The sequence below is a fragment of the Numida meleagris genome, chromosome 1 (assembly GCF_002078875.1).
Source record: "Numida meleagris isolate 19003 breed g44 Domestic line chromosome 1, NumMel1.0, whole genome shotgun sequence".
NCBI classification, from domain to species: Eukaryota; Metazoa; Chordata; class Aves; order Galliformes; family Numididae; genus Numida; species Numida meleagris.
In genome coordinates, this window is record NC_034409.1 from 69,598,720 (window position 1) to 69,623,083 (window position 24,364).

The 24,364-nt window shown below is 37.7% G+C and overlaps 1 protein-coding gene across 4 annotated transcripts in view; it reads right to left on the minus strand.

The window, feature by feature from the left end:
• SCUBE1 (signal peptide, CUB domain and EGF like domain containing 1) overlaps positions 1 to 24,364 on the minus strand; it is a 212,517-nt gene that overhangs the window by 99,076 nt on the left and 89,077 nt on the right. For all 4 annotated transcript variants that reach the window (XM_021392557.1, XM_021392555.1, XM_021392550.1 and 1 more), the window contains exon 5: positions 2,886 to 3,011. In XM_021392557.1, the coding sequence (XP_021248232.1) occupies positions 2,886 to 3,011 (126 nt within the window). The remainder of the gene's footprint in view (positions 1 to 2,885; positions 3,012 to 24,364) is intronic.

Sequence of the window (24,364 nt, forward strand, 5' to 3'; positions counted from 1 at the left end):
CCCTTCTCTGAATGCCTCCCTGTTTTCCTAGCATAGCGTACAAGATCTTTTTTTGTGACTGAGAAACTGCAGAAACTGTTTAAAATTTACATTAAAAAAAACACCAAGGTTGCAACATTAAGCACTCAAAAGCTACAAATTACCAGACTTTTGGCACATAAGACTTATTGTATTGTGAAAACCACCCTTAATGACAAATGCAGACAACATTCCTGCCTTATTCAAAGTGTTCAATGCACAAGTGGTAAAGTAAGGTCTGTGGAAACAGCTAGAGAATCCTTGCCTCACTGTCAAGAAAGGATGGTGGAAGGAAGCCCTATAAAACTTTAATCAATTTCTGTCCTTGTCATGGAAATCCTACTTAGGGCTTGGCAAGGTACACGAATCTCATCTATTACAAGTTACTAATGCTATACTCTTCTCCACTGCATGGAGCTGTTGGGAGCTTGGCTTTGATCCTACTAAGTGCTATAAATGCAGAACTGTGTTCTGAGAGTTTCTTGTTCATCACCTAAGCAACTTTGACGTTAACATTTCTCTCATTCTCCATCTGTAAGATAGGCAAAACAGTATTTTTTAACTTGACAAGGAAGTTCTAAAAATACATGAACAATGCCTAAGTAGCACTCTGATATCACTGTAATGAGTACCGTGGGAAAGTCCACGAGGAAATTAAAAATTTTATGTTCAGGATAGAGTTTAAACATTGTGCAGCAAGCAGTGCATGACACTGAGTTATGAAGGAGAGGAAACTACTGAACTCATTAACAAAAGTCATTAGCAAAAGCCATTGCTCATTAACGTGAGGAACGTCCATCATGAATGAATCAAGATGCCAAGTGATTGCCTTATTAGTATGAAATAATATGATAAGGTGATAAATAATCATGTAGATAGGACATAATGATATAGTTACATAATACATGCATAAAAAACAGGGAGCCATCCCACCAATTTTTTATGCTTTCAAGCTTCTTTTAACACATATTCTTTTTCCTTTGAGAAACATATGCCCCCTAAGTAGTGGATCTGGGGGCCAGTACTTTGAGGTTCTGAAAATCTCTCCCAGTATTCTGATTCAGTTGCAAACTGGCTGATTAAAATTCATCTAGCAACATAGTGGTTATCTGCTGCCTCTTCACAAAGGGTTATACTAGGGTATACCAGACACTGTCAGTCTGTATCCCTCTATATTTACCAAGGAAACAGATCCAGTCTGGGCTGAAAAAAGGCAAGCGTCTCTCCTTCAACATAGCTGTACTCAGTACTTGCAAAGCTGCAGCTCAAGATTTAAGTAAATTCCACTCAAATGGTTAGCTGTGAAAAGTTTCTTAAAATATTAAGATTTGTTTCAGAAATAGACCTTGATAAATAGCTTTTTACAATCTCACAATTATTGTACCAGGCTATATGGATACGGTTTTAGGCACCTTTGCATATGGAAGGCTGAGAAGCACAGTTATTTTAAACAACACTCTGAAACATATTTGCATGATGTGCTGTGAGTTCAGGGGTTGGTGTATTCTGCAGCAAGCTCTGTGGCCTTGAAAATCTGTGTCTCAGATAATTAAAACTAAAATTTGAACACCACAGGGCACTGAGTTAATTCAAGTATTTCATTCTATTAAATAGTAGAATGGTATTTGGAAATATCATCCTAGAACAGGCCCTAATTCTTCTGTTACCATTTCACTGTGGAAAAGAATATCATGCCTCCTAAGGAATGTACAAATTTGTGGTAAAAAACAATAAACAGTATAAATAAACATCCTCCCCAACTTCACCAATGTAGCTGATATTGCACTGCAATTAACAGCACACAATGTTTGCTTCTAATAAACACTGAAAATGAGAATGACCATAAAGGCAATTTTCCGTGTTTTTGCTTTTTGCCTTGTGTAGCCTCTCAAATACAGAGAAGTGATCAGGCTGTACAATGTCTTGTGGGATTTCTTGATTATATTCAAAAGTGAGTCTTTTGGATTCATACTTTAGAACTAGTGTTATCTAAGTGTGCTTAAGCCGAGAATTCAGGAAGAAAAAATCTGGAGAAGAAGAAAGGGTAGCACAAAAAGGTTAGTCGTATGCAAAGCACACAATATGTTTTATGTTGCTTCATTGCTACCCATTTTTTTAATTTTTATGTTTTGCACCTCACAAAGCTACCAGGTAGGAAGACAAGCTACTGGAGTCAGACCTAACACTCACTGGAGCCATAAGAAAGAAACCTATTCACTTCAGAAGTTTTCAGATGAACGCGTTAAAGAGGGTCAATTATTTTAACCTGTACAGAACAATTTTAGGTTCCAATTTTGTGAGCTAATGAACATCATCAGTAAACCAGCTTCTAGAATACATCACCCAGAGTTTCCCATTTAAGAACAGTACATATGAAATAGTTGAGTATTACCAAGAACAGAAGCCTGTGTGAAGTAGAATCAAGACTACAGCAACCATTTCTATCCTTTAAAAAAAATAAATTAACGCTATTAGTTTGACAGCTGTAATGTATTTATCATTTGACCTATTAGTATATTTAAAAATGCATCCATCATTATGGACCTTCAAAAGCCAGAATCCTCTATATCATTTTTTCTTGCTTTGCTTTTTAGGGAAAGCCTGGATTAAACTGATCCATCACTTCTTGCACTCATAGGAAGATACAAAAGTTGGCAGCATTTTTGCTAACAAGCTCGCTGCTGAAGTTCTGTTATTCAATCCCTCTTATCCAACCCCAAGTAAACTTTTGACAGAAAAAACACATTACTAAAATCACAAATCACCTTTGTCCAAAACAAAGTTGATTTCTTGACTTCTGGAAAACAACAACAATGAAGAAAATAAGACATTTGGGGGCATGTGAAATTTAATCTTCATCTACCTACATTTGCAGTCCTTCTGGTTTTTGGCAAGTTCAAAGCCAGGCCTACATTCACAGGCAACCCCACCTTTGGGCGTCTCCCGGCAGATGTGTGCACACCCATGATCTTTGTTCATACAGTTCATACCCTCTGTAAAAGAAAGAAACATGGAAAACATCAGTACTGAAATAAGGTTGCAGAATAATCATCATTAATTATACATATCCAGTGCTTCACTGCCATTGTAATTTTTATTTTGCATCTAGACCATGCTCTTGTTACAAGGGAAAAGAATGAAGATGAAAAGATATATGCAATCAAAAAAACAGTGTAATGAGGGACAAAATAACTGTGCCTGGGATCAACTACAGCTGTATTTCATATCTACACATTATTTTCATGTATATTTTTAGCATGGATTCACAAAGGAGAAGTCACGCCTAACACCATGTGTTTCATTTGTTATTAGTAGACAGTACTAGTCAGCATTCAGAAGTCTTACTGATTTGTTATGTTTTGGCAATTTTATATTTGCCCAAGTTTAATAATTAAATAAGAAAACTGAAATGTCTGCATAATAACAAAAACTGTGTGTCTTCACAGACATATACATGTGTAGGTAAGCTGAAATATTATAGAAACACAGAATCGCAGGGGTTGGAAGGGACCTCAAGAGACCATTGAGTCCAACTCTCTTGCTAAAGCAGGTTCCCAAAAATAGGTCACACAGATAGGTGTCTAGATGGGTCTGTAGAAGGAGACTTCACAGCCTCTCCAGGCAACCTGTTCCAGTGCTCTGTGACCCTTACAGTAAATAAGTTCTTCTGCATGTTTGTATGGAACTCCCTATGTTTGAGTTTTAGACCTTTGCTCCTTATCCTATCACTACACACCATTGAGAAGAGCCTGCCCTCATCCATTCGCCTCCCACCTCCCTTTAGATATTTATAAACATTAATCAGATCCCCCCTCAGTCTTCTTTCCCCCAGGCTGAATAGACCCAGGTTACTCAGTCTTTCCTCATACGGGAGATGCTCCAGGCCCTTTACCATCTTTGTGGCCCTCCAAAATATTATTATCAGCAATCACTGTATTTTACTTGCCAAGTGGCACAAATGCATGCAAAGTGCGATATGCACAGGTTTCAATTTGACTGTCTTGAGGCAGGCACAAGAGGCAAAGTCAGCACTGCAATGCACCCCTCCACAGTGCTCTGTTGTTGCCTACAGAGTCTGTACTCAAGCTATGCACAATCAACTCATGAAAAATAATGCTAAAAATCACATAATCATGTTAGAACTTTACAATCTTGTGGGGCTGCATTGCTAGCTGTCCCAGGTTGCAAGTGGCCCACAGGCTGTGGATTGGACATGCCTGATCTAGATGATGGGGCAGAGTGTACCCTCTGCAAGACTGCTGATGAGACAAACTAGGAGGAGTGGCTGATACACCAGAGGGTTGTTTTGCCATTCAGTGAGACTTGACAGGCTGGAGAAATGAGTTTACAAGAACCTCATTAATTTCAAGAAGTAAAAGTGCAAAGTCCTGACCCTGAGGATAAATGAACCCAAGCACCTTAAATGGTAGGGCACCCAGCTGGAAAGCAGCTTGGCAGAAAAGCTGAACACAAGCTAGCAGTGTGTCATTGTGGTAAAGATGGCTAAGAGTATCCTGGTCTCTTTTTTGAGGACTGCCTACAGCAGGTCTGCATGATCCTTCCTCTGTACTCAGCATGTGGGAGGCCACCTGGAGAGCTCTGGGCTCTTCAGTACAAGAAAGACAGGGACATGGGGGAAAAAGTACAGCAAAGGGCTCCTAAGATTATTAAGATGTTTTTTTTTTTTTTCCCCTCGTGGAAGAATACAGGTAACAATACTAACCATTAAGAGTGTTTATATTTTCCATCCTTATAAAATATAGAATCTGTTTTCCAAACTTGATCATAAGTATTTGAAAACCAAAAAGATAATGGAAAGTACATACGGGCTGTATTTGTTTGTAAGTTTGTACAAATTCCCATTTCAAAAGGAAAAGACAGAGAAATGAGAAATTTGACAGCATAGTGAAGGCTAGTAGTATATACTCCCTTTGGGGCAAATACAGCGAGAACTACTATAGAATGTAGGGTGTCTTTGCTACATGTAGAAACCCAGGACCTGCAATTTCCCTATTCAATATCCATACTCTATTATTTCATGAAAATATAATGGATTCAAGCTATAGTCTACGATACTTCAGGAAATCATTTGTCCAACAGGTGATTATCCGAGTTCAATTGAGCTTACCGTTATATGTTTTACGAATAAATGTAATGGTTGTTACTTCCTGGTGCATTTTCATTTGTCTTTTAATATGCTATATACTCTCCAACACACAAAAACTATTTTTCAGATGATGCATCCATCTAAGATTATATGTAAGTAATTTTGTTTGGATTTGTTTCTTCACTATTTATTAGGCTCAATTTTCTGTGTCATCCACCATAAGCAAAATCTCCAACAAACCTACTACTCTTTTTCTCTTGGATTATATTAAACAAAGCTTCCAGTTGTTCAAAAAAAAATATCCAAGTACCAGGAGTGGATTCCTGATAATGTTTATGCCAAGGAGCAATACTTAGCAGCTTTCTCTTTATCATCATAGGGCCAATTTTAGCTTTCTAAACCATGTAAGTAATATACAAAATTGAATGTACTTTTAGAAGCTTTCATTGCTGTGTTAATTCAAATCCCACATATTCACAGAAATCTTGAACACAGTCCTTGTGGGTCAGCATCTAACATTGCTAGTGTGTAGGAAGGCTAGCTAAATTTGCATTACAAAGCCTTCCCAGACTTACCCTTGGGTATCTGACCTGGAAAGGAGAGACAGATTCTCTCAGAGTACACTGACAGAGAGTTCACAGCATAACTCATCTCATTACCATGATAACAGCATGTATTCCTCCAAACATGGGTGAATGCAGCACCACTGCAGACTCAGATGCTCATCTATCACTTCATATCATGGCTACTCTAGGCAAATTTCTCCAAACAACTCCAATGTAAAATGTTCAAGTAAAACAAACAGTGATAATGTACAATTTTTTTTATTTTTTTTTTTAATCAGGACTGCAAGGTTTTTGCTTCCAAAGGTGCAAACAATCTTCTTACAGAAGTTATATGAACATACCTGCCACCTCTGGGATCTCCACACACTGCCTCTGTGCTGGTCTCGCACTATCAAATACTTAATAGAAATCATAGAATCATAGAATACTAATGTTCCCATGCTTTTTACATAAGGAGCTAGTATTATATGAATAAAGGCATGGAAAAAGCATATCAATGCGTGCATTGGCGTTCAGCCTCCCTTACCCCCACAGTGAAGGGCAACTAAAAGGGGATGTACTCAGCCCTGGTGAGGCCCCACCTTGAGTACTGTGTCCAGTTTTGGGCCCCTCACTGCAAGAAACACATTGAGGCCCTGGAGCGTGTTCAGAGGAGGGCGACGAAGCTGGTGAGGGGTCTGGAGCACAGGCCTTATGAGGAGCGGCTGAGGGAGCTGGGATTGTTCAGTCTGGAGAAAAGGAGGCTCAAGGGAGACCTTATCGCTCTCTATAACTACCTGAAGGGAGGTTGTAGTGAGCTGGGGGTCGGCCTCTTCTCTCTTGTAACTAGTGACAGGACGAGGGGGAATGGCCTCAAGTTGCGCCTGGGGAGATTTAGGCTGGACATTAGGAAATACTACTTTTCTGAACGAGTGGTCAGGCGCTGGAATGGGCTGCCCAGGGAGGTGGTTGAGTCACTGTCCCTGGAGGTGTTCAAGAAACGTTTAGATATAGAGTTGAGAGACATGGTTTAGTGGGGTTATTGGTGGTAGGTGGATGGTTGGACCGGATGATCTTGTAGGTCTTTTCCAACCTAGCTAATTCTATGATTCTATGATGTGGGCAGCATGCATCCAGACCTCTTGGCACTGTCATGTGCAGGGAGCCAGGAGGCTTCTCTCCTGAGTGCGTAGCATAGCTACAGTGCACATCTACAGCAAAAATGCCCTGTTCTCTCAGGAGGCAAGTGGCCCAATCAAGGCCAAACAAATTGATTTGCAGAGATGAGAGAAAACTAATCCTTCAGGTAAAAAACACGATAGCGGAAATGGTCCGGCACTGTGTTGGTCAGCTGTAAGAAGCTTCAAGACACTTTTCATTTAAATGTGTTTTGAAGCATTTCTCTTAATCACCATCAGCCACAAATCAGGAGATAGGCCATAACTCCATAAGACATACCCCATGGCTCATACATTGCTCCTTCATATAGCCAGCTACACGCAGCGTGCCCTTAAAATCCTCTATGGATGGGGCATCCACAGCTTCTCTAGGCAGCCTCTACCACCCTCTGAGTAAAGAATTTCTTCATAACATCTAATCTACATTTCCCCTCTTTTAGTTTAAAACTCTTACCCCATGTCCTTTCACTATACACCCTGGCAAAAAATCCCTCCCCATTCTTCGCGGAGGCCTCCTTTAGGTACTGGAAGGCTGCAATGAGGTCTCTCTGGAGCCTTTGCCAGGCTGAATAAGCCTAACTCCCTCAGCCTTTCTTTGCAAGAAAGGTACTTCAGCTCTCTGAGCATCCATGTGGCTCCCTCTGGACCCGCTCCAATAGGTCCACGTCTTTCTTATGCTGGGGGCCCCAGGCCTGGATGGAGTCCTCCAGATGTAGCCTCACAAGAGCAGAGGGGAAGGGAGCAATCAACTCCCTTGTGCTGCTGGCCACCCCTCTTCTCAGTGTAGGCCAGGATACAGTTGGTCTTCTGGGCTGCAAGTGCACACTGTTACCTCATGTTGATTGTTTCATCCACCAAGTCCCTCTCCTCAGGGCTGCTGTCAATTCATTTTCCACCCAGCCTATATTTGTGCTACTGATTGCCCTGACCCAGCTGCAGGACCTTACACATCATCTTGTTGAACTTCATGAGGTTTGCATGGGCCCACCTCTCAAGCCTGTCAAGGATCCTCTGGATGGCATCCCTGCCCTCCACCTTAAGCGACTATACGTCAAGTAAGAAAACATAATTCTCAAATCAAGGGAAAGACTAAACATTGATAAAAGAGAGGTCTGAACACCAAAAAAAAAATCCTTACTTTATTGTCCTGATATTAAAATGCCATATGTTTTAAAAGTTTATAGCTTTCTCATGTTAATCATTAATTAAAGCAATATCTTAATTTCACATGCTGCTACTCAAGTCATCTTTAGAGCCTTGCACAAAAGTATGTGTGTGTTCTCTTTGAAAGTACTGACAGACAGTAAAACAATGACTGTTCAAAGCTTACACAAGACAGCAAAACAAAATCCAATAGAAAATACATTATATACAGGAAGAAAAATGCCACTTACGAAAGAAGAACACTCATCTAATCAAACAAAACCCCCTCTTACTATTTTAGATATGACTTGAGAAACTCTCCTATTGCATTTTTCTTTTTTTCTGACTTTCAGTTACAAAGGATTGTTCACAGAAGAGTGGCAGACATTGTTATATGACTTACACTCTACACTTATTTTTGTTTCTGGCCTTGGATAGACTGGGGTGTGAGTCTACTACCTTAATCCAGTCTGCCATCTAGTTATCACAAATCTCCTAATAGTGCTGTTCTGCAAAATGTTTGGCCTGATACAATGACCTCTCCATTGTATTATGCTCTACAACTGTTTTCAGCTCAGTGGCTCTGAAAGTGCTTAAATCAGGGTGACTGTGACAACTAATGTGCTGATCAGCCATTATTTTTCATTAACACTGCTTGTTCTCATTTTAATCGAGACTTCTAAGCATTATTTTACTCTGTGGTTCATCGTCTATTCCCCTCTCTGTTCTCATAATTTCATTTTCTATGTATTCTGCTTTTTTCCTATGTTTTGTCGCTTTTTTTTTTTTAATAAGTTCCAAATAACCATGCTGGCTCCAAACACAATCTGAAAATGACTACCTTGAATTGTGCCAGTCATATAACACAGGAATAACTCTGAGGGTACCTTTAGAGTAAATGTGCTGAATTTGTTTAAAAGAAAAAAACAACAAAACAAGAAATCTTAAGCCATATAATACAAGAACTTAGTCCATATAAACACAATGGCATATACATTAGCTGTGCATCATTTATATGCAATCCCCAAAACTACCTTAGTGGATTCTCTTTTTTTTGTGGATATTTTCATTTTAGCACTGGGTACACAGTAAAATCTTCTATCACAGTTGTGTCCTCATTTAATAAAAAATCTTATAGAAAATCATGAAAAAGTTGTAGACATGATTTACATAATTCATATATCATACAGGCTCTGCTTGTGTTCTAACAGCTTCTGTGAGAGTTAAAATACATTAAAAATAAGTTATATACCAGCCACTGAATTGCTGAACTCAGACAAGACAGTGTTTTATTATTTACTGTTGTACGTACCTTTTATTAACATGCCCTGAATTTAAAGCAAAAAATAAATCTTTTGAACAAAACCAACAGGCAATTGTTGTAGTCAGTTTCTTTCCATTCGTCTTAATTATAATGGATAATTAGTTTTGCTTGAACAAGGGATTCATGTGGTGCTCTGAAACTGCTACTAGTGATAGTCTGGAATTTCAGGTATGGGTTAGAGAACTGCTCTTTTAAGGAATGAGAGAAATCAAGTGTATGAGGTTCCGTTTTTGCAGTTCAACTGTATCCATATGAATTACGAGGGTCACTCTGAAAATATTGCCTGCTATTTTATTATGTTAGCCCATGATGGCAGAGGTGGATGTTGGTGGGATGGCAGTTGAGGTTGAACCTTCCCACCAATATTCCATTACATTTTGTTGCCGTGTGACAGATGGCAGCAGAGGGGCAGTCTGACAAGATGGTGTCTGACATGGAAGTGCGTATGATGCAAAGGTATGTCACTGAATGCGTCCACGCAGAAAAATGGGACCCACTGACATCCATCAGTGCTTACTGAATGTTTATGGAGACCAAATAAACAGTGGATGTGAACACAGTGAGGCGCTGGGTGGTGTGTTTCAGCAGTGGCAATGGTGACACAAAAGACGAGCCATGTTCCCATGCACAGCTGGTACAGATATTTTTATGACTGAAACATCTAAGTTCTTGTTCATTGTTGGTGAAAAAGCATAGCTCATGGTGGTGACTGTGTTTAAAAAGAGTGTTTTGTAGCTGAGAATGTGCTCTATCAAAAAGTATTATTGTGTTCCTTATATCTGTTGTAGCTTTCGTGGAAATAAATAGGTATCAAAGCAAGATATGATATACATAGTATATTGTAATTGTCATGTCTATATAGTAACAAACAGAATGTAACAAGGAATGTACTTATGGTCATTCTCCCAGTGACTGGCACCAGAAAGAGGGAAGTATATCTCCAGCAGCAGAGAAATGAAAGAATACAAGAGGAAAACAGACAATCTTATTTTATCTGTTTACTAAATTATTAAGGTATTTTTTGTTGCTTTTTTTCTTTTTAAAAATTCATATGAGAAACAAAAGAACTACTACAGTGAAACACACTCAAAGCCCAAGAAATTTAGAAGACTGAAAGAGAAAACATTTTTCTCCAGTTTTTGGTTTACTCTATTTGAAAACAAAACACAGTACATTTCTGATTAAGACAGGAACATGATGATAGAAGAAGTGCAAGACAGCTGTTTCAAGCCAAATGTTACTTATGCATGTAAATTTTGGTCATATACATACTGATACATGGTTGACTATCCAAAATAAGTATACAGTTAACTTTCCTCCTGGCTTGTGGAAAGCAGTTCCCCATCTACACCATACTACATAAAGCATTCCTGCTTTGGCCTTTTAACTCAAGCATCTTGCATGACTCAGAGCAATGAAAATCAACATTTGTCTAACCAACCCAATTAACCATCAACAAATACATATGGTCAGATATTGGCTCTGTCGAAGCCAAAGGACTGTTTTTCAACAGCCTGGACCTGACCTTCACCTTTCTGTTGCATAGCTTCACCAGACCTTATGGACATTTCTGGCTCACAAATAAGGCTGTTTTTCTGAGAGATAAAGAACATCTGGTGAGCTTGGCTACCCAGTGAGAGCCTAAGATGCCCTCATCTCAAAAGAGAGTATGTTCTTACCCAAGAACAGGGAAAAAAAAAAAAAAAAACACTAAGATTTTCTCTATTCAGCAAGAAAGCAGATGATGAAATTAACTGATCAGAGCAGCTATTCTTCCTCAGATGATGGTAACGTTAATGGGTACAAAGCATCCATCTAGGAATAGACCACTGCAGCTAAATGAGAAACTTTATATCAAGTATGTCAGAAATATAATAATCTATTTCATGGTTTAAATTATTTCATATTGTTAAGTGAAGGAACACAGCACTTTCTTTCTGCCTTTATTCCTGAAATAAGTTGCTAGGTTCTACCTAAAGCTTTAGTAAAGCACAGTTGTTTTAGTGACTCTAGCTCACCTCAAAAGAGGTTGAAACAAAAACTAAACAAATAAAGTAGGCAAACTGACCCAAGGAAGCAAAATTCTACCCTATTAAGTAGATTGGCTGGATAAATTCTGGACATCGTACAAGAAAACAGCTGCTGGTATATTACAAAATAAACAAGTTCAAGTTTGTTTAGCAACTACATGCATTTCCAGTTTGGATATAAAACATGCCTGGGGACACCATCTTCATCAGGCAGGATTGCAGTCTGATCTCTGACAAAATGCTCCTGCTCCAAGTGGCAGTAAGAAAAATCAAATCTGTCATCCAGCCCTCAAGAGAGGTTTTATATTAAGGTTTAAAAATAGGCATGTGTCAGAAATACAACTTTATTCTTTCAGTAGTCAAGGCAAAGAGGACAGAAATATTAAGTGAATGATGGGACCAAGGTTAATTTAGCAGGAAAAAAACAGGTACTGAAAATAAATAGATTCAAAAATTGCCAAAAATGACAGCAATTCCTGTGGGCAGGCTGAAATCCAACCTAGGTTGGTTGAGACTTATTACTGTGATTGTGTGATGACTTTTTGGTCGATCATCTTCAAGAGGTTGGGCTAACTCTGTTTCCCACATTGCAGAGCTACTAATAGTAGCTGGTGCTCACTGAAACCCTTTCCAGTGGTCTCTGTGGGGAAACTGAGTATATTTACCTTCTCACACATAGATGTGGTTTATCTCAAAGACAATTCATCAAAAGAGATCAAGGAACTTGTACTGCTGCTGTTCTGGTGAAACAAAGTCTTTCAGTCTCTTTCAACATCGACTTTGCCCAGCATGTCTCAAAAATGAAAAGCTCCCAGGTTATTTTTGCAAATACTAGTCTTTGCACCTGATAGTGTACCAAAGATACGAAAACCTCGCTGTTTTCTAAATGCTTTCTCTAGGTATAAAAAAATCACTGTTTCTAACATGGTAAGGATATAGAGCATTAGAACAATGTCAAGATGATGTTTTTTTTTCCTCCCTGGTTACAAGAAAACTCAGTTTTTAAGCAAAATTTCTCCACCTACTATCACATGAAACTTATCAAAAAGATTTTAGTTCTTCAGTAAAAGTTTTTAGTTCTTGCAAAGTTTTTAGTTCTTCAGTAAAAAGACAATAATCCTTGCAAGCAGACACTTTCTACAAATTTAAGTATATAACTTAATTATATATATAACTTTTCAGTATTGTTTCATGAAGAAATCTGAACACGGTTTAATCAAAGTTTAAATCACTATTATCATTTACGTAAAGATAAGGTAAGAAATGGTATCATGGGAATAACAAAATGAAGCCTAGTGCCTTCTATTTTTTTCCTTCTGAAATTTGCACAGTTGGCATGAAACAGTCTTGGTTTCCAGAAATAAATAATTCTAATAAATATTTGAAAAATAAATATTTCAAAGGCACTTTTTCGAAGCATATAGCATATATTCAATGGGCAGTCTAGCAGTAAATATTTCAAGAACATTTCACTTTGCAGGAACTCCTTCACATTCCAAATTCTTCCTAGGAAAATTTCATAACTTCTTGCAATACCACATAAAATATAAAATAAATACGTGCTTGATCAGCACCTTTGAAAGCCATACCAGATACTTCGCAAGTTGATTTTCAGATTCTGCTATTTAAGAAAGCTGTGAAGTAAATAATCCTCACCAAGCAGCAGGATGAAACAGATTCTTATTCTGGGTTCCTATTAAACTTTAACTAAGATGCTTTTTTCTCCACAGAACCAATTGACGATGAACGTCTTGGATGTGTGTGAGGTTTGTGTTAAAACTCCCAAGTGGAAGAATGATTCCAGAGATGCCTGCTCCTCATTGGGAAATATATTCACAACTCTCAAACTCTTATTCAGGGAAGTAGCCATGTCCTGTGCCCTTGACTTGATAGGCACTACCTTTCTGAGGCATAACACATCCTCAAATAAGCCAAAGTTTTCTGAAGACATTCCAAAGAAATCTGATACTAATTTTGCTATTTTAGTAATATTATTTATTGCCATGAACACAACACTTAAAGACATTTCCAAATACTTTGTGTTGATGACTGGAAAAAAGCTAAATACATGTAATTGATTTCTTGCTCCTTTAAGTCAACAACAACAAAAAAATCAGAACTAGTTAGCAAAATGATAAATGATATGATGTATAACAATGTATAATATCTAAGTACTACAATATATGTAGTGTTTTATATGTATTATGAGCATAATTATATGTAATGTTACAAGTACACACATATATATATATACAATATATTTAAACCAATAAAGATGCTGTTTAAAGAATGAAGACCGTCCACTGATCTACAAGTAAATACAGTGTTCAGACAGAACGATTATCTAACATCAGGCCTATCACTTTTTTAGGGCTAAAAAATGACAAAATTTCAAAGCTATTCCTGCTATTGGTTTTGTTTCTTACAAAATAAAACACTGACCATGATGTCAAGGAACAAAGCCTGTCATGTTTCTCAAAGACAAGGGATATAAAGCAAAGGACTTTCTGGTCTCATATTCAGTTTTCTGTAGGCCTGTTCAGATCTAGAAAGCCCAATGAGAAGCAACATCCATATGTAGCTGCGCTATCATTCTCTTCACAGTACCAGCAACATTTGGACACTAAAAAAACCCAGTGGTCTTGGATGTTCTTAGTTGGAGGTTTTCAAGGCGAGGCTGGATCAGGCCCTGGGCAACCTGATCTAGCTGTGCATGCCTCCATTCATTGCAGGGGAGTTGGACTAGGTGACCTTCAATGGTCCCTTCCAACTCTAAGGATTCTATGATTCTCCAGCAGTATTTTTAGAGCCATTGAGCCAACTACAGTTTCTCCCTAGAATGGGACTGTGAGTACGTTTAAGTAATATGCTTGCATAAAACTCAAGTTCTTCCTAGGTGCAAACCTCAATGTTTGTACAGCTCACTTACAAATACCACCGATGCGCAAGAAACAACTTCTCTTTTGGCGAATTCAAAGCGGTAGGTGTGCACCATAGAGTACAGAATGGGTTTCAAATCTGTCTCCAATTTCAATGCATTTTTTTTTCTTAATAAAAACATATATACATATATATCACCAATGACTGTCAGGGAAATGAGGTAATCCAAGTCAGAACTGTAGTAAAGTCAAGAATAAAATGACACTATGCGTTAGAAAAAGCTATTGCATCTCAAATTTTGCATTAACAAGACAATTGATGCCTGTGACACTAAATATGAAAGGCAAAACGTATGTTTGCAAACTGCCTTGTGAACAGGTTATTAGATTTCCTATCAAAATGTTTTAAAATATAAGTAGTGGCTGATGTAAAACCTAAACTATCTGGAGAATTGTTCTAACTAGATAACTCATAAAATAAATTCAGGGTGTTTAGCTTCTCTCCATTCTCCTCTGTCTCTTGATTGACTATTAAGTGGGTCTGGTGCTAGAGCTCATAAATTTCAAAATTCTTTCAAGTTTTTTTTGTCTTTCTGATCAAAGAAATGTTTACGTATCCTTCCCATACTGTGTCTCTTTAAACCACTGGCTTTTTCAAAGTGTTTTTTTTAAACACCATGATGTGATGTACACAGAGAGGTAAATGATGTCAGAATCCTTTCTGCCCCAAACCAGTCTGTAAATCTTCAGAAAAGCAAAGTTCATGGGTGCATTTAAAAGGAGCACAATCTGTTTCTGCTTAAAAGAGAGTCTCCTTTTTTTTGTGTGTGCAGAATAACAATGCAAGAATGTGTTATTCCAAAGAACTGTTGCCATGGTGATGCCATCAATAACATCATTTTCTGCATCCTTGTCCTTTAAACACGAAAGGAAAGCAACAAGCGTTGGTAAATGTGAAAAAAGAACAATTACCTTTTCTCTCTAAACAGCAGAGGAAGCCTTTTTTTCACCTCATCAATAGAAAATTATGTAGAAAAGAATAATAAAGACTGTTACAAGAAGCACCAAGAAGCCTATTAGTGACAAAGGCTTTTTTTTTTTCTTTCCATGAATAATTACAGCACTTTAAGAAAAAATCAGCCCAGGCTAAGGACTCTTTGCAAGCTTCGGATGGTAAAACAAACATTTGACTACACAAGGATTTCCCTTTCATGTACCTTTCCAGGAAAAAAAAACAACTAAAATCCAGAGCAAAATGAGAGAGAAAAAACCCAAAGGAACATCTGCTGCAATTAAATTTAAAGAACCCTACCCATTCAGCTAAAAGACTCGTATCAAAAGCAACTATATTAGTGACAGAATCAATATAAATTTGAGGCCAGCTGGTTAAAGTTGACTGTGCTGGGAAAGTTTCACTCTGTAAGTAATACAATAACAGGAATCTATTCTGATTTTGAACCGAGCAGTGGATAAGAGGAATTCAACAGAAGATGTGTTATCAAACAGTTTTAAAACACTGTTAAGTTTAAAACCTCAAAGACAAAAGCTAAACAGTAGATACACTTACTACATGAAGCCAATTAATAAGCAACAGAGACTTTACCAAAGCAAGATCTGACTGCAGGGACTTTTTAAGATCCATGTCACATTTGATCTGGAACCCCTTCTGAAATATTACACTTTTGTCCTGACTCTGTCACGCAGTGTACAAACTGGAGCTCTAAATGTGCTCCTTGGTGTTTTCTTGTGAGAGTCAACATATAGTGTGATGGTTTGTTTGTATCTTTCAGACCTTTCTCTCCATACCTATACTAGAGATTGAGAATGATGTTGGGAAAATCTACTGCTTCATTCTCCTCATCTCTCAGTAACAAAAGGAACATAAGTAAAGAGAAGTGTGGAGGAAAGGAAGAAAGGTGTCACAAATTTTAAAAGTAGCCTTTGCACGTGAGTTGGAGATGAGAATAAGGGGGTGGTAAGCTCAGACACACATGTTTGTGAAGTTAGACCAAAGGGCTGTTAGGGCTAATAATAGCAAAGACCCATCACTCGGAATTGAAATCAGATTAAGAGCAGTAAAATGAATTTATTACTATGATAAAATTCTGAACTCTAAAGCTGAAAACCAACTTCACCGTATTTATTTATGATGGAAACTCTGAGATAGTTAAGAAAAGAGACACTGCATTCTTTTCCTGAACTCATTATTGTCTTGTGTTGTCCTTTGACTTCTCACTACTACTGCTTCTCTAAAGCAAGAGATAATACTTGCATGTTTTGTATAGGTTCTTGAGCTCTCCACTTGTTACTGTGGAAATTTGAAAAGTATTGTGAGCTAGTAAAGATTAACACCACATGGCAATGGCGGGAACCAATTCTTTACTTTTCTATTTTAGAGCCCCTGCAAAGTTTCAGAGTACTTGCACTACTCAGTTCAGTTTAAATGCTAACACTGATTGGGTTCTGTTTCATGGCAGAAAAGCTTCCATCTTCTGTCTAGATTTTAACACGCTTAATTGTATAGAAAGATGTGTTGAAAGGCTTTAAAAAGGCAGTTAATGGGCTGGCCTACTCAGCTTATCTTAGGGGCTACTCAAATTCCCTAGAAAACAAAAATAAGTGAAATTTCTTTCTCAGCATCCAAGCATTACCATTTCTGATGTTCTAGGAATAAAAAACAAATTATTGGAAGAAGACGTTAGGATTCCTTTCCCTTCCAGTTTGCCTGAGACTTGGAAAGAAAATGCCTGCCTTTTTAATTTCTTGACTGGACTTAATAGGCTGAAAGTTGAACTGCAATTCCCACTTCTGCATGATTGTCAACACAACAAACCAATGCTTTTGATTAATTGGTGAGGGTTCCTTGGACTCCTCTGAGATACTTTAAAGGCCATTGGAAGTTTATAAGCTTAATTTATGGAGTAAGTATTGAAAGTGTACATGTGTTTCGTTAAGCAACAGTTTCTTAACTTGACTCTGTTACTGCAAGGATGCTAGTAATTTTAATTGCTTATAATTCCTCTCAGAATGCATGCAAAATCTAAGGGTCACTTCAGTGTGAACACTGAAGTGTTCTTGCACAGATCTTTGAGAAAATCTTCTTTAATTCTTATTCTGAAGAAAAAAGATTCTGAAACATTTACAAACACATGCCGTTGCTCACAATATTATTCTCCCTCATCGGTAATTAAAAAAAAATAAGTAAATTCCTTATGAGAATCAGCTATCACCTAAATTGTTCTCTTTATCTGTCCACTGAATCCTCAGGTAGAACTTCGTCCACATTATCATGTAAAATTATAACATTTGGCAGTGGAAAAGCAAAGAAAATGTAAAAATTTAAACTCCCCTGTGGTAATGTATTTGAAATACAAATAGTGCTTCACAAACGAGAACAATCTTTCCTTTTTAGAGATTTAGAATGGAAACCAGAAGGTGAACCCAAGAGTGTGGCTTTGGGGCTTTTTAGAACTAGTAAGACTTCTACTGTGGCAAACTATATCTAAAATGCAAACTACATCATGCCACATCATAACTGCAAATTTAATTGTTTTCACAGCCTCCACAACAATATATTCTCCTCTGCATCATTGCCTTCTCCTTGATTGGGTCCTATATTTCAGTTCCAAGAGTATTTTTTAATGATTTCCAAAGATAGCACTGAAGAGCATTAGTGTCATATTTCTGCCTACAACAAAAGCTAGGAGGTTTGTCTTACAGCTCTGCTTTTATCAGCACTTAGGTAACAGAGTAGACTTTTTGTGACAAATCTTTGGTAATGAACATGCCAGATCCTTGGCTTAGAGAAAAACAAAAGCTCTGAGCGCTTTCGCCATCTGCCAGGCAAGTAAGAGATGGGTCTTCTGGAAGAGGCAAAACAAGGAGACAGAGGCCAAGACAAGTGTGAATGGTCAGTAAGTCCTTGCCACCAAGTCAGGGGATTTGGACAGAGGCCCATAGAAGATACAAGTAATAATGATGGGACAAGAGTAATTATACTTGGAGTAACTAGGAGAGAAGGCCTCAGTCCCATGTTGGAGACAAAAAAAAATTGGAAAGGAAAGCTGTTTTCAGTGAAGGCCTAGAAGTGATCTGTTGTGGAAAGTCATAAACAGAGAAATAGAGAAATAGCGATGAATAGAAAAAGCAGCATGCTGAATTGACAATTTAAAATCCTGGGGCCCAGAATAAAATGGAAAAATAAAGCATCAAAAAACCCATGGAAAAAATGACATAATGGAAAAATGAATGGAAATGAAGACAGAGAGAGGTAGTCAACAGGCATAGCCAACAGGTCTATCAAAAAAAGGTGCATATCACTCAGTTTTATTCCATGTTCCTCAATGACCATATTACAGTTGTTTGCATACCACTGAAGATCTTGGCTTAAGACCATAAATGTTTTTCAGCATCTTTAATAGAGCTTTGTAAGCAGGCTTCCTTCATCTACTAAAGTCTTTCCCACCACAAGTCTGTTTAACCAGGCTGCTTGTGGGGTGACATCAGACCAAGGAAACATTATGAGCATTCCTCTCTGCCACTGGCATAAGGGCCATCATTATCAATATCCAGCAAAGCATAACACTGGAAACACTATATGGTCAGAAGCAAAGTACTGGACAAACTCTTGTTCAGTAATACAAACAAGGGCAGTAGTTTCAGTCTCCAGGTGGTACAGTGGATGAACTTAGCATTCTTCAGTGCTTATGAAATTATGCTCTTTGTATGTTAAACAATGTTCCTTGTTCTATCAAAAAAGCTGTAATTAGCTGGGTTGTCATCATAACTCGGAAAAAATGAGTGGACCTGTTGCCACAGGGTGTGGGTTGTATGTAATTTTAATAGATGCTATGTGTTGTTTCCGAGTATCATTGATGGTTCTTTCTAGACTCATTGAAACAATAAAGAAGATGAAGAACTTAAGTCTGGCTTCAAATTTTCAAAAAATTACAGGGTATCATGATCTGAATTACACCAAACATATGCACAACAAACACCAGCTATCTCACTTGGCCAACCAAGGAAGAAAACACAGTGCTATTTAGGATGTGTATGTTTACTGGATCAGAAGCAGTACCCTCAGTTTTTGTGGAGAACTTATTCTACCAAAAGAATGAAAAAGGCCAAGTTGTGGGTGCCAGAAAGCAAAACCAGGACAACACAACCTACGCCCCTCAGAGGGGGCAAGAAGACCTTCTCTTTTCTCTGTGCTTGCAGTTCTTCTGTGAAACCACTTTTATGACCTCACCTTCAAAATTCAATACACATAAATTCATTGGTCTGGCACATATAATAACCAGAATTTATGCTACCACAGCCTAAAAACAGTGAGCCTCCCAGCACTAGTAAGCCATTTTACATCGTTTATAATGTTGCTGCTGCACATTGATGCCACTGAGTTTCCAATTTCAATTTCATGGCATGAGCAAAAGGACAGAGATCTTCTTTCCATTAAGTGTTGTGAAAGCCCATTGGCAGCCAGTGTACTTTTTTTTTTCCACCCATGATGGCAATTGCAAGATTTCATAAGTAGTGAGAGTTGCTATATTTTGACCCTGACTTGTCTTCCATATCTTCTGTCTTGCATACAAGTTTTATAAACGTCAGCAAAGAAATAAAGAATCAGACTAATGATAGGTAAAAACTACAAAATCATATAAATAAATAGTACTTTGTGCGAGGCTTCGCACTTTGTTCTGGCAAGATGACATTTGTACTTAGAGTCCTAAAAATACTGTTTTTGAATGAAACATTGAGTAATTGAAGACTGATAATTTAGAAGAGTCATTGCTCTTTACATGGAATTAACGATGTTGCAAGAGCTTTTAGGTTCAAAAGCAGTTAAATAGTGCTATAATCACCAGAAATCTTTTTTTTTTTTTTTACAAGAAAAAAGTAACCTCATTTCCTTATTAATGGAGTAACTAGGAAAGGGTCTTCATTAGAATGAAAAAGATAATTGTCATTGATTTGGTTTCAGGGGTCTCAAACCATTAATGTTGGAACAAAAAAGAAATTGGTTGGAAACTGATTTTGTCACCACTGGTCACAAGCCATCCTAGAGGAATTCCCTGAAGAAAGTGTATGAAAGGACTTCCAAATGAAACTGTCTGTATGGAGAGAAAATTTACAGGACTGTTCTTCTAAGATAATGCAGACAAAACATGCTACCTGCTAGAAGAATGACTAATGTGGCCATTGCTTCTATGCAAGTGATACACCGATACAATTTATCATGCTGTACAATCACTGCTGTCACTGAAAATTGTGACAAGGATTGTGATGACCTGGTGTGGTTTAATTTAGACAAATTGTGAATGCTTATTCTTTTAATGATGCCTGTTGCAAAGGCATCTTTTCAAGAGAAATAAGATGCAGACAGATCTATTTTCAACAGAAAATATTTAATTTACGTCAATATTAACAAATTCTTTGGTTCTATTACAACTTTTTGACATTTAAATCTGAAGGGTTAAGTAATTTCTTACCCTCTCGGACAAGTTCAAAGACCCCAAGTGCTAAACTTTATTTTAGCAAGAATAGGGATAAACTCATTCCTATATCATGCAGTGACATGAAGAATGAGTGTTACACAAACAGCGTCAAAGAGAAAAGCCAAAATATGAAGCATACCTTATTCAGCCCTAATTTACTAGCATCGTTGAGATTGCTTCTTGATAATTATGTCTGTTTTCAATGTCTTCTAAAGCTTTCAAAGACAATAAAAAAAACTGAACAAAGCTAAATAGCATTGTTCTAGTAAAGTCAGTTAAGTTAGCAATCCTAAATGCCAATTCTCATTACAAAAATATAATTTACCAGAAATCTCCAAACCAGTTACATCTTACATGAATAAACAGTAAGCCCACATTTGAGACTGTTTATATTATAGCAGCAATTCTGAAGGAACTAAAGGTTATGAAAGTGGGAAGTCTGTAATTCTTACAGCCTACCTCAGATAGTTTCAGTCTAAACTAGGAATCCAGACTCTGCTGTCCCTGAATAGAGAGAAAAGAAACTTGCCTAGGTGTCAGAATCCTTCCTAAACAGATAACATTAAATACAAGGAGACAATGTGACTACGCCTCAACTCCCCCCAGACCGTCAAACCTTTGAAGAGTTAGTCAGCAAACTACAACTTTTCCAAGATAATATCAGATGAATATTTTTTCAAAGATGACTACATCCATACGTGATGGTGGATAACAGCCAGCAATCATATCAGTTTTATGTCTCACACACAAAAATTCTTTTGTTATCACAGGCCTTTCCAGTTCTGATTCCACAGATGAGAGACAAAACAGAAACAGTATGATCATTTTGAAAAAATGAATGTAAGCCACTTCTGCAAGACTTGAAATCAGTCATGTATGAGAAGGAAGGCAGTCCATCTCCTGGCTAGGCTCATACAGTCTGTGGCAAAAAGTGTGAAATCAAGACTTGATCAACTTGTTTAATACTGCAAAAAGAAAGAAAGAAAAAAAGCCTTAGAAGTAACTAATAAATTGTGAGAAAACATTACCACACAGTCTTACGACTGAGAGACTAAAAAAAGTGCATGTGTATCTGTGTGCATGTGTATCTGTGTGCATGTGTCTGGCTAAGACAGCAGTCTAACACATCACAACCAAAGAACTCACCACTTAATTGTTTCAAAGGAATATAGTTTAACAACAAAAATGCCCAGCACCTAGATGACTGTGTTCAGCTTCACTTAAACTATGATATTACCGTCCTATGCAAAGTGCAACTCTGAAGGAAATTTCTGTTTCCAAGAAGGTATGAAATAACATAAAGGGAATAATGACATCAGGACCTACTTCTGATGAAAATTAAAAATTTCTAAGTGTAATATGCTGGCACATTGAAACAGGCAACCTGTATTGCATCAGAAACTGTGGGACGAGCAAGACTAGGGAGTGACCTTCCTCTTATACACAGCCCTAATGAGAGCACACCTTGAATATTGCTTTCCATTTTGGACTCCTCACTGCAAAAAACAATACTGAATTTCTTGAGCTTACACAGAGAAGAACAATGAAGCAGGTGAAGGGACTAGAAAACAAGACTCATAAAGAGTGGCTGAGTGAACTGGGGCTGTTTAATCTGGTCAAGAGGATGAGGGGAGACCTCATCACTCTCTACAACTGCCTGAAAGGGGGCTGCAATGAGGTGGGTGTTGGTCTTTTTTCTGCTGTGAAGTGACAAGATGCAAAGGAAATGGTCTCAAGCTGCAACAGGGGAGGTTCAGATTGGATATTAGGAAGATTTTAATCTCAGAAAGTTTTGGTCAAGCATTGGAATGCCCAGGGAAATGGTGGAATCCCCATCCCTGGAGGTATTTAAGAAGATGTGAATGTGGCACTGAGGGCATAGACCAGTGATAGGACTCATTAGGTTGGGTTGATGGTTGGACTTTACGGTCTTGAAGGTCTTTCCAACCTAGATGATTCTGTGATACTGTGAAAAAGCTGATTAGCCAAAGAATTAGCACCTAGATCCACAAATCACAAAATACGGTGGAAAGGCTATGAAATCTATTTTATTCAGAAAATGCAGCCATCGCATTTAGAGAATCCATGTGTTACCTTCCAAACTTTGAAGTACTTTCATCCTACTATTCTCTGCCTTCCCTCACACCAATATAATTGCCATGCTTGTGTCTTCTGTTTACACTTTGAAGTCAGTCTAAGCAAGTACCAAGAAGTCCAGCTGTAAATCTCTACTGAAGTAGAGATCTTCCATTTTGGAGGTACACCGAATCTTTCTTCAGTTTTTAGAGACAGCATTTAGCTACAGTGAGTAGGCTGTCTTTCTGACCTACTAAGTGCAAACTTAATAATGAAAGCCACAAATATGGTTCTGAGGGTGTTAAGTTTGCTTTCTACAGTACAGAAGCACATGAAAATAGATAAAATGAAAGGATTAAAACTGCTTGAATGTTGAAGCAAATGGTGGACAGGGAAGATGGGTAGCCTAGGAGATTTTTGACTCATCTCTTAAGAACCTCCTGTGTGAGATATGCGCTATGAGATATACAGCCATTTGAGTGGCTGTAGAAGGGATGCAATGGGAAAAAGGAACTGAAAACTCAATAAACAGAACTTCTGGAGGAAAACCGTTGGCAAAACCTAACGGTAACACTTCACACTGAGAGAATGAGTACACAATGCTGAAGTATATTTTACTTATGTGATGAATACACCAGCTTTGTTTTTTAAATATCAAAGTTAGGGCTTCATAATAATTAGATCTTAGCAGCTCACTTGATAGTTACTCTCAGCTGGATCCCGTGTATCTGCACTGTGGTTTAGAAGATGAGATGGTTTTGTAATTTGAAGGTATTTTCCATGGTTAAACACTACTATTACATGGTGCAGTACTTACCAGGAACTATCATCAATATAGTCAACATACAGCTTGGTTTTGAGCAATAAAATTCCATGTGATTGTGGACATGAGTTAGAATGAAATACTTTCTTTTAAAATGCCCAATGCTTGTCTGAATTTTAAAGTCAATGCCCAGGAAAGCTGCATTCCCTTTTATGCACACTTTTCATGAATTTCACAGATAATTTGCTGGCAAAAGAAACTGCTGAAGTTGCAAGTTTTAGGAATTTGGAGGAATTCAACATTATTTATGAAAAATAAATGTGTACATAGGAGTAAGAATTCACACTTAACACTCTGATTTTCAGAAAACCATTCACTCGGTTTTTTTCATGTGATCTGCACATTTAATCAGAAATCTACTTAAATATAAAGAAATTGCGAACAACTGTCAACAAATAAGCTTCAGATAAAGAAGTATTCTGATAAAGTGCTCTCAATTGCTGCACTACTTAATTGAGCACAGAAATACAACTCAGGAAGTCTGGTCTCTTGCAGTACCTAAAGGAAATTCACTTACGCCCACCTGCTTTTGTTTCTTTCTTCAGTCTCTTCTACCTACTGAGAAGGATGCATGGGTGTAGCAACACATATCCAGGAACAGACTTGTCACTCTACTCAACATGGGAAATCACAAAGAAAAGACTTCTAACTGTGTACATATCTGGACAGAAATGGTTTATTCCTTATGAATGAAATCTGAGCTGTAACTACTGAAGAGAGTAAGCCTCCACTTTTGTACCACTGCAG